The 13,913-nt window shown below is 41.2% G+C and overlaps 1 protein-coding gene across 1 annotated transcript; it reads left to right on the forward strand.

Moving 5' to 3' along the window:
* Nucleotides 1-3,249: 3,249 nt before the first annotated feature.
* LOC121888583 lies at nt 3,250-6,046 on the forward strand. Its single transcript, XM_042400206.1, has 3 exons — nt 3,250-3,568; nt 4,378-4,919; nt 5,432-6,046. The coding sequence occupies exons 1-3, from the start codon at nt 3,250-3,252 to the stop codon at nt 5,831-5,833; spliced, it is 1,263 nt and encodes a 420-aa protein (XP_042256140.1). The 3' UTR covers nt 5,834-6,046.
* The last annotated feature ends 7,867 nt before the right edge of the window (nt 6,047-13,913 follow it).

The raw sequence follows: 13,913 nt of genomic DNA on the forward strand, positions 1-13,913 counted from the left end.
TGCTGTAAAATAATCAGAATATAACGTTTTATTTCTCTCATGCAGCGTTTTGTTCTCACTGCCACTCCCTCTCCTTACTCACCACCGTCTCTCTCGCTCAGTGGTGTCAGCTGGCTTGCACTATTTCACTCTTTTTCGGCTGCAGAGAAAACAGCTTTGGTCGCTGGGTCTGCATTTGACACTCCAAACAAGGTCGGAGTAGGCGCGGCAAGGCAGTTTGACGTGCCTCATAATGCTTCTAGTGAGTGTTCGGCCATTAAAAACAATAGGTGTATTTCAAAACGCGCGCGTCACATGCTTCCAGAGTGTTTAGGCCTTCATTCACCGATTGGCCAAAAAGTTATTTTGGACCCCGCATATATGGGCCAGTGTGAAAAAACAAACATTAAAAAATGCATATTTTTATTTTTTTTTGACTATGAAATGACAAATATTTGACTATTAGAATGACTATCTTTTTAGAAATGAGCATGCAAAATGCCAACATTTAGTCTACACATTTGAGTGTGAGAACACTTTGTATCTGCCACCTCTCTCCTTCTAGTGGTAATCACTACTTACATACTAGTGCATTCTTTATTTATTTCAAGCCATTGGTGTGATTTTACAAAACATAATAATTTGATGTGCTCTTTGTTATTTAGAGTTACTTTTCCACGGATATTGTGGTGCCATGCAGTGGAAATGTAAGTTTTGCACATTTTTTTCTGACGAGAGCACAGCTTTTCAAACTACCATCTAAGTCATGGAACATACTCCCAGATTGTGCCTATACCATGCCTCCATTCAGACTGTCTGTGCAGTTTTAAGTCTTTCAATGCATTGAAAGTGCACATAAGTAAAAATCATTCACAACGGCATAGAGAATCAAGTAAGCCTGCACAAGCTCAAGTATCTTACCAGTGCCATCTTTGTGACTTAATTGAGCCATGCACAGAGGTAGATTATTTTTCACATTTGCATAGACACTTGAAGGCTAACCAGAAAGTCCAGTGTCCCTTCCAAGACTGCTCTTTTGAGACAAATGTCTATTCAACTTTTAATGCGCATAAAAGTAAGACGCACCAACAGCAATGGAGTGAGGATTTCAAACCAGGAATTGTTTCAAATATTCAAAAAATGATGTCAATGAAGGCACACAGGAGAGTATTGTCTTAAATGACAGTTCAGGCAGTGAAGATGAACTCAGTAATGAAGAAGAAAAAGACAACTTGGATGAGTTAAAACATCAGCTGGAACACAACTTGGCTTCCCTTTTCCTGAAAATACAGACAATCTTGCATATTTCAGACAATGCAACACAAGAAATAGTCCAACAGTTGAATCAAATTCATTTGCTTTCTGAGCCAGTGATACATGGAGTTATACAGCAGATACTCAGTGAGCACTGTGTGGATGTAGACAGCTCATTGGTAAAAGAGCTTGTCAAAGTAGTTGCTGGCAACAATAAATAGGAGATGTAAATAGGAGAGCATCATATTTTTTGAGAGAATTTTTAGTTGTCATGCCTGTTGAATATAAGATAGATGGAGATGATCAATCCTGTGTTTATGTCCCAATTCTTCAAATGCTACATAAATTGTTGAATAAGCCAGAAATTCTGGACATGGTGCTTACATCAGATGATCCCTCAGGTCAATACAACAGTCACAAGGACGGCACACGCTACAAAGCAAACTCATTTTTCATGGAAGATGAATGTAGAATAGCTTTTAATCTTTACATTGATAATTTTGAAGTGGCTAATCCACTCGGGACATCTAGAAGGAAACACAAAATGTGTGCCATCTACTGGGCTCTTGCTAAAAACACACATCCTCTTTGCATGCTATTCAGTTAGCTCTTCTGTGCAAAGCTAAGGTGATCAAGGACCAAGAAGTGCTCCACCCACTGATTCAAGATCTGAAAACTCTTAAGCAGCAAGGAGTATATGTTCAGCAGTTAGGGACAAGTGTAAAAGGAACTGTGATACATGTCTTGGCAGATAATTTGGGTGCTCATTCCCTTGCAGCTTTTCAAGAAGGTTTTAATGTAAATCTGCCTTGCCGATTTTGCATGGCCACAAAGGAGGACATTCAAGTCAAGGAGGTTCGATCAGGCTCATTTGAATACAGGACAAAAGAAAATCATGACCAGCAAGTTCAAGAGGTTTTGCAGGACAGTGCATTAGTGAAGCAGTATGGTGTTAAGAGCAGCTGTGCATTGAGTGATCATTTGGACCACTTTCATGTTTGTGGTTTTCCTAAAGATCTGTTGCATGATCTGTTGGAGGGTGTTGTTCCTGTGGAGATGGCTTTGTGTTTGAAGGATTTGATATCTAAAGGTTACTTTTCTTTGGAGTCCTTAAATAGTGCAATCAAACAATTTAAGTACAAATTTCTGACAGGACTGATCAGCCGCAGCCTATCCCAAAATCCTATAAAACTAAGGGAACCATAGGGGGAAATGGTCATGAAAATTGGACCCTCCTGAGACTCCTCCCACTCTTGATAGGTCATTGTGTGGCAGAGAATGACAAGACATGGGGCGTCTTACTGCTTCTGAAAGACACTCGAATTGGCTGTGTCTTTCCAGTTTACTGAGGACTCTATTCAGTTTTTGGATTGTAAGATTTCAGAACACAGGGCATTACTTAAAGAACTTTTTCCAAACTTTTCACTGCGTCCAAAACACCACTACATAGAACACTATCCTCAGTTGATAAGGATGTATGGGCCACTTAGATTTGTGTGGACAATCAGATTTGAAGGCAAGCACAAATTCTTCAAGAAAGTGATTTGAGATGCTCAGAATTGATTAAGCTGTTGGAAGAGCATCTGGAACTTCAGTACAAATTCACTATCCAATATGAAGACCCAGACTTCAATAATGCCTTGTGTAACCTTACTGACATCAGTGATTTACCCAAGAGAGCAACACTGAAGATATTCCCCATTCCTTTGTCCCCTGTTCCTACGCCCACCTCCAGTCAGGTAGAATCTGTGTGTTCAGATCAATCATCTGATCAATCATCGTCAATGGAACGTCAAAGGCAATGAACTTTGAAATACCAAGATTTTCTGTTAACGTGGAATACCGTCTCCATCAAGGGAATGCTGCCTTTGTGAAGGATGGAAAACGTCTAGAAGTAGGGAGAGAATTGAAGCATGACATTCTGGAAGCACTGGCTTGAGCAATGTACACATACAAAGCATACCCCAGCGAGGAAGACTTCAACCAAGTTGCTGCAACCCTCATAAAGACTCATAGATGGCGGCGCGTGTAGATGCAGCGGCCCCTCACTGTCCCGACCGTGCGGGAGTTTGTTCTGTTAGTAAGTGTTTGTCCGGAAGTTTTTCGTATGCGTCTCGTCTGTCTACGTTGGAATACAAGTACAGTCGACAGACCCTGTTAGACATCTGCAGGAACCAGCTTTGCAACACTTTGGATACTGCACAAACAGAGTCGATAGAGGAGCTCGGATTACTCCGCCAGCCTGCAACCACACTGGACTCGACTACTGCTCCCCCTCCAGAAAGGAGGCACCGCAAGCGGTGTGCGAGGAAGCAGAAGAGGGGCAAGCGCGGAGGTATCCAGGCTAGGCTAGTGGTTAGACCAACTCGCCCAGCCATACCATCCATCCTGCTGGCAAATGTATGATCCCCGGACAATAAAATGGATCACATACGACTGCTGACGTCAGCGAATTGTAACGTGAGTAACTGCTGTGTGCTTCTCTTCACTGAAACATGGCTAAATGACAACATCCCCGACTCTGCTGCACAACTGGAGTAGCTAACATGCTATCAAGCGGACAGAGCCCTCGTAAACGGAGGAAAGATTTGCAGGGAGTCTGTGTTTACATCCATGATGCGTGGCGCCGGGACGCTGTGGTGGTATGCAAACACTGTTTACCATTGGCAGAGTTTATGATCATAAGGTGCCGTCCTTTCTATCTGCTGAGGGAATTTACAGCGATTTTGCTAGTTGCTGTTTACATCCCTCCCGCCCCCAACAGCAGTAACAGGAACGCAGCACTTTGTGAACTGTATCAGGCCATCGGTGAACACCCAGATGGATTCATCATCCTCGCTGGAGATTTTAATCATGCTGATCTTAAGACTTTCCTCCCAAAACTTCACCAGCATGTTGATTTCCCAACAAGAGGAGACAACATTTTGGACCTGGTCTACACTACCCACAAAGGGGCATACAAGGCCTCACCCCTGCCCTACATCGGACTCTCTGATCACATCACTGTTATGCTAATACCAGCATACAGGCCAAGAGTGAAAGTCACCAAACCGGTTCAGAAGCAGGTACGGGTGTGGCCAGAGGGGGGCCTCCTCTGCTCTCCAAGACTGCTTTGACACAACAGACTGGGAAATGTTTAAGCAGGCAGCCACACACAACAACACTGTGCACTGTGCACAGACACTGTTACTTCTTATATCAGCAAGTGCATCGATGATGTGACCCACACAAAAACCATCATCACTCGGGCTAACCAGAAGCCATGGCTGACAGGGGATGTCCAGCGGCTGCTGAGGGCCAGAGACAATGCCTACAGAGCTGGGGATGAAACTGGCCTGAGAACAGCGAGAGCCAACCTGTCCCGCGGCATCAGGAAAGCAAAACAGGAATGCACAAACAAGATAAGCCAATTTAAAGACTGCAGAGACACACAGAGCCTGTGGCAGGGCATTCATACCATCACAGACTATAAACCCGCACCACAGCTCTGCGACAGCAACATCTCTCTGCTCAACAACCTCAACAGCTTCTTTGCACGTTTTGAAGCACAAAACAACACACGCCCACAGAAGACTCCACTCCCCTCCCATGATCAGACTCTGTGCCTGTCGGCTGCCAGCGTGAAGAGGACACTCTTCGCCATCAACACCCGCAAGTCAACAGGTCCAGACAACATCCCTGAAGAGGTGTGTGGGTGTGTTTGTACTTTAGAGGCTATCCACTGTGAAACAATCAGAAAATAACTGTTTATTGATCTGATTCACCAGCTTCCTCACTACCAGCGATCACCCTCTAGCTCACTCGACCACAGCTGCTCTCTCTCTCTCTTTCTCTTGTCTTTTCAAAATGAGTCGGGAAGCCGACAGAAAAGTCTAACTTTACTTTTAACGTTATCAAACGAAGAGAAATGTCCTCCCCTTGGATTCTCTTTACGGCTATAATGCGGGTTCTCTTTATAAAAGAGGCTACTGAAAACATCAGCAACACTACTGAATGATTATATAAATACTATATAGGAAGTATCGCGCAGCAATATTTTGACTTTTTTTAAAAATCATGTTATTGTTGTAGACATGTTTTGGAACACTTCACAGCCTACAATCCATATTCTGCACTACCATTACCATATTTCCAACATATCATGAAACTTACAACCTATAAAGCCTTATCTGTGTTTTTCCTGTGTTTTATTTTTCAGAGACTTCTTGAAGAGATGACCTTGGAGGAGCACAGGCAGCTCACCAGTGAACTGCCTCAGAGGCAGCCAGGGTTCATTTTTGATGCCTTGATGATGCATCAGTGCAGGCATGGTGTCCCACCGTTTGCTGGAGTGCCAGGGGTACCATGGTGTACCTGTAGTAACTGTACAGACATGCCTACAGACCGGGAGAGGAAATGCTGTGGCCAGTACCCTGCAGATTGTGTAATAATAATACCGCACTTCTCCCAGTACTGTCTTGAAAATGCTTTTTATGCATTCACAGGCAGTACTGGGAGGACATTATTGTATTTGGCCAAACCAGGAAGCCTGGGGATGACAACTGGGAGTATCGTTATGCTGCCTATAGACATTTCATCTATTGACAGTATGGCTCTTTAGGCCAGGGAAACTGACTTGTCATCCCCAGTTGCTGTCTTTGGAGGATGAGGGACAAGTTCCCTCATCCTCCAAAGACATCACACTGGTTTCACACCTGGTCTCTGAGTTTCCCTCCAGGCCCTCTGGAACATCCACACAGTATCTCAGGTACTCACACACCTGCCTGTTCATCATCAAATCATCTCTTATTTGTTACATTTCTGATATTTTATTTATTTTATACGTGTTCTATACATTTTCTATATTTATATATTTTCTGAATAACTATTAAACTTTTTGTTTATATATTCACATTTGTTCAACTTAAATGTGCAAGTTTACCAAATAAAAGATATTCATCAGATGTGCTGTGATAATTGCAATGATAAACATATCAATTTATACTTATACAATGACAGTATTTCCCTGCAGTCAGTATATTGTCGTTACCACTTCCACCATTAATTTATATTGTCATTATTTATATTTATAAAGCAACATAAAACAGTAGTGAAGTTGGAATACCACTGATCCTCAGAACAGGGCACTGTAGTACATGTTATGGATTAATTTTCATTGCCACTTCAGGTTATGTTAACTGTAATTCACTAGTTTGAACCACAAAATAAAAATATAAAAAACAACACTAAGAATAATGACATTTGTAATAAAAATATATTTTATTTAACAGAAACATTTTTGGACATCCTTTTCAATCTGGACAATAAAAGGATAACATAAACATGCAGCTTTTACTGTTCAAACACAAACATTTTGACAGCTTATTCTGTGTTCTTCAGAGTCGATTCTGATAAAGACAGAATAATCAAATCATTAGTCTGTTTGAACACTAAAAGCAGTGTAATTAAACTTATCTGATCCCCTTCCAGCAGTCAAATTGCTGCACATATAATAACTGACAAGGGTCAGAGTAAAACCTCACCAAAGGTATTCAATTTACTGCTCTGGATGAAGATACTGTCATGGCAGGAACAACACCCATGATTCACTGGCACTGCTGTTCCTCATCTGCTCCAGGAGCAGCATGGAAAACTGCTTCTGTGGAAGACATTACCGTTACACATAAAGATAATTTACGATTTCATACAGTTGTACATGTGAAAATAGTGCTATTTAACCAAGAGGTGGACTTACAGGGTAAGTTAATATGCTACATAGGCAAACAAATGTGTATCACTTACCTAGACCTCTCATGACTTGGTCTACAATACTTCTGATATGGTGGGTGTGAATGTCACAGACATGGTGAATAATGCCAAAAAAATAAAACAGCACAAATGAATGAACTTACTATCATAAATCATCTATCTATCTATCAGTCTATCTATTTATCTAATGTGCTCACCAGAAACTGTTCAACCTTATTTCATGCAGATTTTCATCCCAACAACAGACTAGATCAGATTATTTAATTGATTAACACACTTTCAGCCAGAGACGAGTAGCTATTCAGTGAAATCAACTTTTGTTGTCTTTGGTTGTAATGAAAACCAACGTTCTCCCAGCCATCAATGGCACATGGTGAAATACCCCTGACCTATTACACAGTCACTTTACTTTAGTTAGTAGTTAGTCACTTCTGACTGATGAATGTAAAATTAAAATTCTGGTCGCAATTACATGTTTTTCAACATTGAAACGGGGAAAACGTTACTTGTGTTGGACTATAAGCTAACTTTGCCCCCCAATGTGTACATGTGCTCCTAAATGACAAATTATGAGCAAACAATGAAATCATGGAGCACTGTGAAAAATATAAATATAAATTCACAGGATGTATTAACTCGGTGATGAGCAGACCTCTCCTCAGTTTATCTTTCACACTAGCTCATTACACTGACTTACTGTCTTTAGCACATTACCAGTGCTAAATATCTTAGTTATTAGTCAATGTGTTGTCTTACTGCCACAGAAAATGAATAAATTGTTGGGTTATTAGCACGACGTCGCCTGTTGTCTCTTATCAGACCACCAGCTCCGTGAGAGGCACAAACTGAGGCTAAAGTGTGCTAATATTTAACGTTACTTTTCAGGGAAACTAATATACTGCTAATAAACACTGTACATCATCTAGGTTTTGAACCATTACCAGCGGGGCAAAATAAATATACATTACACTCTTACCTGTCCAGCAGTAAACAGGAAACTTCTGCGTCAGTCTGCAAACATTTCTCTCACCAGGGATTTCCATCTGGGTTTATCCTCGTTTTATGCCGTTGCTTGTCCCGATTTCATTTAGCTTCTTCGTCTTCGTTTCTTTGACGATGACAATTCACGCTCCTGTGATTTTCTAAATAAGTATAATCCCCCATTTATCAGATTTTGGTTTCAAAAACGTCTCATAATACAAAATGTTTGGTCCGCTCTTCTTCTTCGTTTTAAAACCGGTGCATTTCCGGTAGTCGCCCACTGAATCTAAAATGCGTAAGGCCCTCACGGGAGCCAGTGTTAAGTTTGTGCTACTGTAGAAACATGGCGATGCAACATGGCGGCCACCATGGAGGGGGACCTGCTCCCATGTAGATATAAAGGGCTTATTTCTAAGGTAACAAAAACACAACAATTATTATTTTCAGCTGATTAGACACTGAGTAATCTATTCAATTTTTACCAAGTCTGTTCTTTTAGATGTTACTAAATACTACACAGTTGACCTTTAAAGGAAAAACTGGTACAGATAGCTCTCTTAAGCTGTTGGAATCATCATTTTACTGGCATGGTTTGGGTCCACTTGTGCCCTTAGAGGGAAGAGTCACTGCAAATCAATACAAAGTTGTTCTGAGTGATCACATTTACCCTCTGATGAAACATTTCTGTCCTGATGGGAGTGGTCTCTTCAAGGATGACAATGCCCCAACTGACTGCCTTCACAGTCACCAGTTCTCAAAACAATTGAACACCTATGGGAGATTTTGGACCAACGTGTTAGACAGCACTCTTCACCACCATCATCAAAACACCAAATGAGGGAATATCTTTTGGAAGAATGGTGTTCATCCCTCCAGTAGAGTTCAGAGACTGTAGAATCAATGCCAAGGTGCATTGAAGCTGTTCTAGTGGCATGTGGTGGCCTAACACCTTATTTAGACACTTTATGTTGGTTTTTCCTTCAATTTGTCATTTATCTGTATTTAATGTCATACATTTTGCATTCTTGGGGCAAGTCCTTGACTTTCTTTCATGTATAGCACAGTGTGTCATTACTGAAGAATCTGTTAGATTAAGCAAGTTTCTGTGTGGCTCTTGAATGTGATTTGAAAGGGTCATTGCAACTCAAATTTTTCCAAGCTTAATTTAGGCCTTATCACAGCTTGGCCACAAGAGGTACTAACTAGAAGGTTGTGGGGTGTTGAGAAGGCTCTATCTACAAAGACCGAAGATAGACCTCAACACACACTGGCAATGAATACCTGGAGGGCCATGATTTGATCCCAGTTGTTGTCTGTCCTTTGAAATATGCACAGTCTAAGATTAAAAGATTGAATGAGGGACATAAAAGCAAAAAAGAGCTTTGTGTGTTTTGTCATCAGTATTAACTGACAATTTTCACTTTCTCATCATTGTTATTTGTTTTGAGCTTTGGAAAGTGATTCAAGTGATTGTATGAAATCCAATTCAATCACACAAAACAATCTTCGACTTTGCCGTTACCCTATGGCTCATTTGATGTTAGCCAAATGACAGCAGAGTGGCCAAATGAATCACAGACAGGGCACCTGCTCAAGATAATGATATTTGTCCTCATTAGGATGCCCAATACTTCCTCATCCTCACCTGCTCAACATATCCAATCATTCTTTCATTTGGCCAGTAAGTGATGCAACCTCCACCAGTTCTGTTGAAGCTTTAATGAAATACCCGTGTCTTCCTCTGTCTCTCTTACACAGACAATTTAATTTGGTGTGGTCAGTAATAGCCAGGAAAGTAATAATTACATTGAAATATTAATCTCTGTTGTTGAGACAGAGCAATGAATCAAACTCCTTCACTTGTTCTCTTTCCAAATTCCCTCCTCCTATTTGATTGCCTCCTCATCCAAAAGCTCCCCACCCCTGTGACCCAGCAGATTACGATGACAAATTATTGTAATTCCTTTTCACATGAAAGAAGGCTGGATTTGAGGCGGGGCTTTCACCAGCAGATGGTGTGGAGGAAGGTGAAGGCTGAACTGTGTGAGTGTGTGTGTGTGTGTGTGTGTGTGTGTGTGTGTGTGTGTGCGCTTGTTCTCTGCAAGGGTGCGCCTACTTGTTAGCAGAGGATAGAGGACTGTATGTTAAATGCAGTTAGACAACCTCACAACATTTATTTTGCATTGCTTTCACACATTATCAGATAATGCACTTTCTAAACTAGATTACTTTTTTTGCCATGGCAATGGTGGCGCATGCAGATGCAGTGGCCAGTAGCTCCTAAAACTTTGCTACATTTTTGTTTTAATTTGCTGTTTTTTTTGCCGTTATTACTGATGCATGTATTGCTTATGACAGAAATACACTCATCAACGTTGGAAAAGGAAGTTCGGGGACTGGATTAAATGCAGCGGACCTTGAAACTATCATTGTCAATGAACATCTGGCTAGATCAGCTGGACCAAACATCACCGCAAACGGTGTGATCATCCCAGGAAGAGAGAGCCGGGATCAGAGCTAAACTAAACCAGCTTGGACCTAAGGCTATTCCTCTACCCAGCCTACTTCTGGCTAATGTCCAGTCGCTTGAAAATAAAATGGATGAAATAAGACTCAGGCTAACTCAATAATGGGAGATCAGAGACTGTTGTGTCCACATCTTTACAGAGACCTGGCACCATCCCAACATCCTGGATCAAGCTATTGCACTTGATGGGTGGACGGTGTTTTGCGCCGACAGAACACAAGACTCTGGTAAGAGGAGAAGAGGCGGACTCTGTGTTTCCATCAATGATGCTTTTGCTCAAACGCAGTCAAACTGGATGGAAGATGTTTACCAGATGTCAAGTTTTTAATGTTAAGCAGTCAACCATATTATCTGCCCAGAGAATTCACAAGTGTGTTTGTTGTTGCTGTTTACATTCTTGCAGATGCAAATTCAAAAAAATGCACTACAGGAATTGTATGAGGTGATCAGCATTCACATGACAAAACAACAGGATGGTATTTTTATTGTAGTCTGTGATTTAAATCAAACAGATCTCAGAACTGTTTTACCTAAATTCCACCAACATGTCCACATCCCCAAGAGGGGAAGTAATACCCTGGACCATGTTTATACGAACATTACTGGCAGCTATAAAGCCCTCCCTCATTCCCATTTTGGTCTATCAAACCATATTTCATTGCTTGTCCTGTTTACTTACTCTCAGCTGATAAAAGGGTCAAACCATCAGTAAAATGCTAAGCTATAGCAGCTCTACAGGACTGTTTTGAGTGCACAGACTGGCACATGTTCAGAGATGCCACCACTCATATATCAGCAAATGTATTGATGATGTGGTGATCACAAAGACAATAAAATCATTCCCCAACCAGAGAGCCTGGATGAATGGAGAGGTGAGGGCTCTATCTAGAGCCAAAAAGCTGCCTTTTGGTCAGGTGACAAGGAAGCATACAACATCACCAGAGCAAGTTTGAAAGCTGGCATCAAGGAGGCAAAGCGGAGACATCAGCAGAGACTGGAGAGAGACCTCAATGCCAACAACACCAAAGATATGTGGCAGGTGATCCAGAATATCACAGGCCACAAATGCAGAAGCACCCCCATAATGAGTGAGGCCATGTTGCCAGATGAGCTTAACTCATTCTATGCTTGCTTTGATATCCTCAACAAAGAGTCAGCTGTAAAATCCACTCCACCTCCAGAGGACATGCCACTGTCAGTATCCACAGTGGATGTGAGAAGAATCCTGCTGAGAGTGAATATAAATAAAGTTGCTGGGCCTAGCCTTGTACTAAAAACATGTGCCAACCAGCGAGTTGATGTTATTACTGACATTTTTAACATATTACTGCTACAGGAGAGTGCTCCCACCTGCTTCAAGACAGCCGCCGTCATCCCTGTACCGAAAAAGTCTAGAGGCTACAGTGCTAACCACTTAGCCACTGTATCACCCACTGAGAGGAGAGAGAGGAGAATGGGGTTTGAGGGGGAGGGTTGAGAGAACTGAAATGAACGGGAGAGGAAATGGTTAGACATGCCTATATAGGTGCATATATATTTATATTTATCTAAATATATATATTTCATACTTTATTGTAGGGTTTTATGGGCTTACATATTATTGCATAGTTTTATTGTTTTATTATTTACCATTGCATGTTTGTTATGTCCAGACTGAGGATCAAGGTGATCAAAACCAGCTGTGACAAACTGGACCACAACCCCCACACAGCTCGGGACACACGACAGATGTGTGTTGCAGGTCTGCAGGATAATGGCAAATGTAGATCTGTACAAATCAGCAACAAAGGCAGAAAATAAAAACTGTTATCTGCCACACACACACACACACACACACACACACACACACACACACAGTCGTGTTTCCATCACTTCAGAGGACATTACATTGACTTACATTCATTTCCTGGAGACTTATCCTAACCCTAACCATAACCACCACATGCCTAACCCTAACCATTACCCTAACCTTAACATAACCCTAAAAGAACCTTAACTTTTAACCAAGACTTCACCCTAAAATTATTGATTTATGTTAAGGGGACTTGCTTTTTGTCCCCATAAGGGAGGCAAGTCCCCACAACATGACTGTGTAAACAGATTTACGTCCCCATAACATGGGGAATACCTGGACCACACACATACACACACACACACACACACACACACACACACACACACAGTCGTACAGACAGTACACCCATGTTAAAAGATAAGGCTTTCTATATCTTAAAAGTATTATTGCATGTTTCCCTCCAAAAATAAATGTTTTAATGCCATGTAAAATCATAAATGCAACCAGTTTGGGCACCATAACCGGTAAACACAGTACACATACACATGTTAACGGGAAACTTCTGTATTTTACAACCTGGAACCTATTTTCCCATTATTTTGTGTCTAATTGACTTATGTAGATAACAATTTTTGAAATTGGTCCAGTATTGAGCAAGAGCACCAGCAGCTGTGAAACCAGCTGCAATGTAGTCCGATGGGGCAATTGTACTCTATCAATGTACATCCAGCGATGGTTGTTTTTGCCACTGACAGGCTCAGACTGTTATTATTAAGTCTTGCTCAAGGAGAAGTCTCATTCTAAAATCTCGCAAGAGTTGAATTGTTGAAATCAGCTAAATATTCAGCCATGACTTTGAAAATCTTTTAGATAACTACGCCTTCTGTATTCAAACACAACAAACTCCTTCTGGCACTCCTGTACAACTCTGTCATGGCTGAATATTTAGCTGATTTTGACAGCTCAACTCTCGCAAGATTACAGAACCAGACTTTTCCTTGAGTGAGACTTGGTTAGACGCAATAACAAACAGACTGGCAGGTGTCACACCGACTGGCAGGTTGTAATTCATGATCTAGGACCATTATTATGTCATTTCATTAAGTTTTAATATTTTTTCAGGTGAGAAAGTAACCATTCAGATTCCCAATATGCGCTCAGTTTATCCAAATAACACTGGTTTGAAAATTTGCTCCAACGTTTTCGGAGATGGGGCAGCTGGTCAGGTGAGACCCAACCTATACCAAGATTCATTTCATCACACTGGTGATGTTTGGATTTTTTCCAAAAAGAGTGAGCAATAGCTAATGATATATGTAAAAACAAACAAAAAAAAACGAAGGGCCTTAAAACCTCAAATTTTCATTAAAATAGTGATGCTGCTGCATTTACTGCAGCTCAGCTGCCCACATCTGACCTAAGTTACAGCGAAGGTTGACTTATTTCTTACCAAGATGGCAATTTTACACATAATTTATACTTTATATTATGTACATAAATGGACCAAGGTGAACAAATTTAGACAGGTTGTGAAGCCTACTTGATTTTCAATGTCAAAATCCAGTACAAAAGTTGGGATTGATTACATGGCTAACCTGCAGTTGGCTTTTTTGCTACTTAAGCTGCTTT

This window comes from Thunnus maccoyii, chromosome 21 (assembly GCF_910596095.1).
Source record: "Thunnus maccoyii chromosome 21, fThuMac1.1, whole genome shotgun sequence".
Classification (NCBI taxonomy): Eukaryota; Metazoa; Chordata; class Actinopteri; order Scombriformes; family Scombridae; genus Thunnus; species Thunnus maccoyii.

Excerpts from the sequence above, each read along its gene's own strand:
- LOC121888583 (XM_042400206.1), top strand. The coding sequence starts at position 3,250 with ATGGCGGCGCGTGTAGATGCAGCGGCCCCTCACTGTCCCGACCGTGCG. Across the intron at positions 3,569-4,377 it reads GAAGAGGGGCAAGCGCGGAG|GCAGCCACACACAACAACAC; the intron begins GTATCCAGGCTA and ends ATGTTTAAGCAG. Across the intron at positions 4,920-5,431 it reads CAGACAACATCCCTGAAGAG|AGACTTCTTGAAGAGATGAC; the intron begins GTGTGTGGGTGT and ends TTTATTTTTCAG.